The sequence below is a fragment of the Suricata suricatta genome, chromosome 11 (assembly GCF_006229205.1).
Source record: "Suricata suricatta isolate VVHF042 chromosome 11, meerkat_22Aug2017_6uvM2_HiC, whole genome shotgun sequence".
In the NCBI taxonomy this organism is placed as follows: Eukaryota; Metazoa; Chordata; class Mammalia; order Carnivora; family Herpestidae; genus Suricata; species Suricata suricatta.
Genome location: NC_043710.1, coordinates 13,889,082 through 13,890,437, shown reverse-complemented (window position 1 = coordinate 13,890,437; position 1,356 = coordinate 13,889,082). Strand labels below are relative to the sequence as shown.

At 39.8% G+C, this 1,356-nt stretch overlaps 1 protein-coding gene across 1 annotated transcript; it reads left to right on the top strand.

The window, feature by feature from the left end:
* Positions 1-22: 22 nt before the first annotated feature.
* Positions 23-640, top strand: LOC115272438 (olfactory receptor 5D18-like). The gene has a single exon (XM_029915511.1). The coding sequence runs from the start codon at positions 23-25 to the stop codon at positions 638-640; it is 618 nt and encodes a 205-aa protein (XP_029771371.1).
* Positions 641-1,356: the final 716 nt, after the last annotated feature.

The following is a 1,356-nucleotide window of genomic DNA, read 5'->3' as shown; positions in this document are numbered from 1 at the left end:
GGAATCCTTTTTATTAGCTGTGATGGCCTATGACCGCTTTGTGGCCATCTGCAACCCTCTGCTTTACACCGTGGCCATGTCCCAGAAGCCCTGTGCCATGCTGGTGGTTGGATCATATGCATGGGGGGTAGCATGTTCCCTGATACTTACATGCTCTGCTATCCAATTGTCTTTCCAGGGTTTCAACACAATCAATCACTTCTTCTGTGAGTTCTCTGCATTGCTCTCCCTGTCTTGTTCTGATATTTACATCAATCAGTTGCTTCTTCTCATTTTTGCCACCTTTAATGAGGTTAGTACACTGGCCATCATTCTCACATCTTATGTATTTATCATTGCCACCATCCTCAAGATGCATTCAGCCAGTGGTCGCCACAAAGCCTTCTCCACCTGTGCCTCCCACCTGACTGCCATCACCATCTTCCACGGGACCATTCTCTTCCTCTACTGTGTTCCTAACTCCAAAAACTCCAGGCACACAGTCAAAGTGGCATCTGTGTTTTACACAGTGGTGATCCCTATGCTGAATCCCTTGATCTATAGTCTGAGAAATAAGGATGTCAAGGACACAGTCAGCAAGATAATGAGTACTAAAGTCTTTTCTTTTGGAGCATGTTATTTGAGTAGAATTTGTCCATGAAATGTAAATTAAGTGTTCCTATAAGGGTTGATTATAGGATAACTTTAAAAATAATGAAGAGTTGATGTGCAGTGGAAAGAATGCAGAGTTGTATCCAAAGCAGCTCGCCTTGATGCTATTTCTTGCCTCCCGGAAACAAAAATCAGCAATCCCTCTCGTCTTTGGTTTTTAATATACAAAATGGAGGTGACCTAAGCTAGCTCCTCATCCAATTGTGAGGTCTAAAAGGTAATATAAATATCATGTGGAATACCTTGTATAATATCAATAGACATTAATATCATTTTCCTTTCCTGTAACATGCTTGGAGTAGACTAGGCTCTCGATAAATACAGGAATTTATCTCCTATGAATAAAAGTAGCAGTTAAAATGACACATAGTCTTCATCTCCAAGGAATGCAAAACCCAGTGTGGGAGAAAAGCAGTGAAGACAGTGGCCATTGTATAAGGTGGGAACGGAAAGTATCATTGAGTGTTCAAATGAAAGAAGAGTTCAAGTCCCTTTGGGGACTTTAGAAGAATCCTTTAAAAATAGGTATTGTTTGAACTTGGCTTTGGATAACAGGATGGGCAGAGTTTCAGGAGACAACAAGAAAAAAGTTTTATTCAGAAGAGCAAAACATTACAAAATCAAAGAGGTTAGAAAGTTATACTGAGTCAGTTATCCAACAAATATTTTATTGACTGATTACTATATAACATATGTGTGTGTTGT

What these genes read in the sequence shown, in the direction of transcription:
- LOC115272438 (XM_029915511.1), top strand. Translation starts at nt 23, where the DNA reads ATGGCCTATGACCGCTTTGTGGCCATCTGCAACCCTCTGCTTTACACC.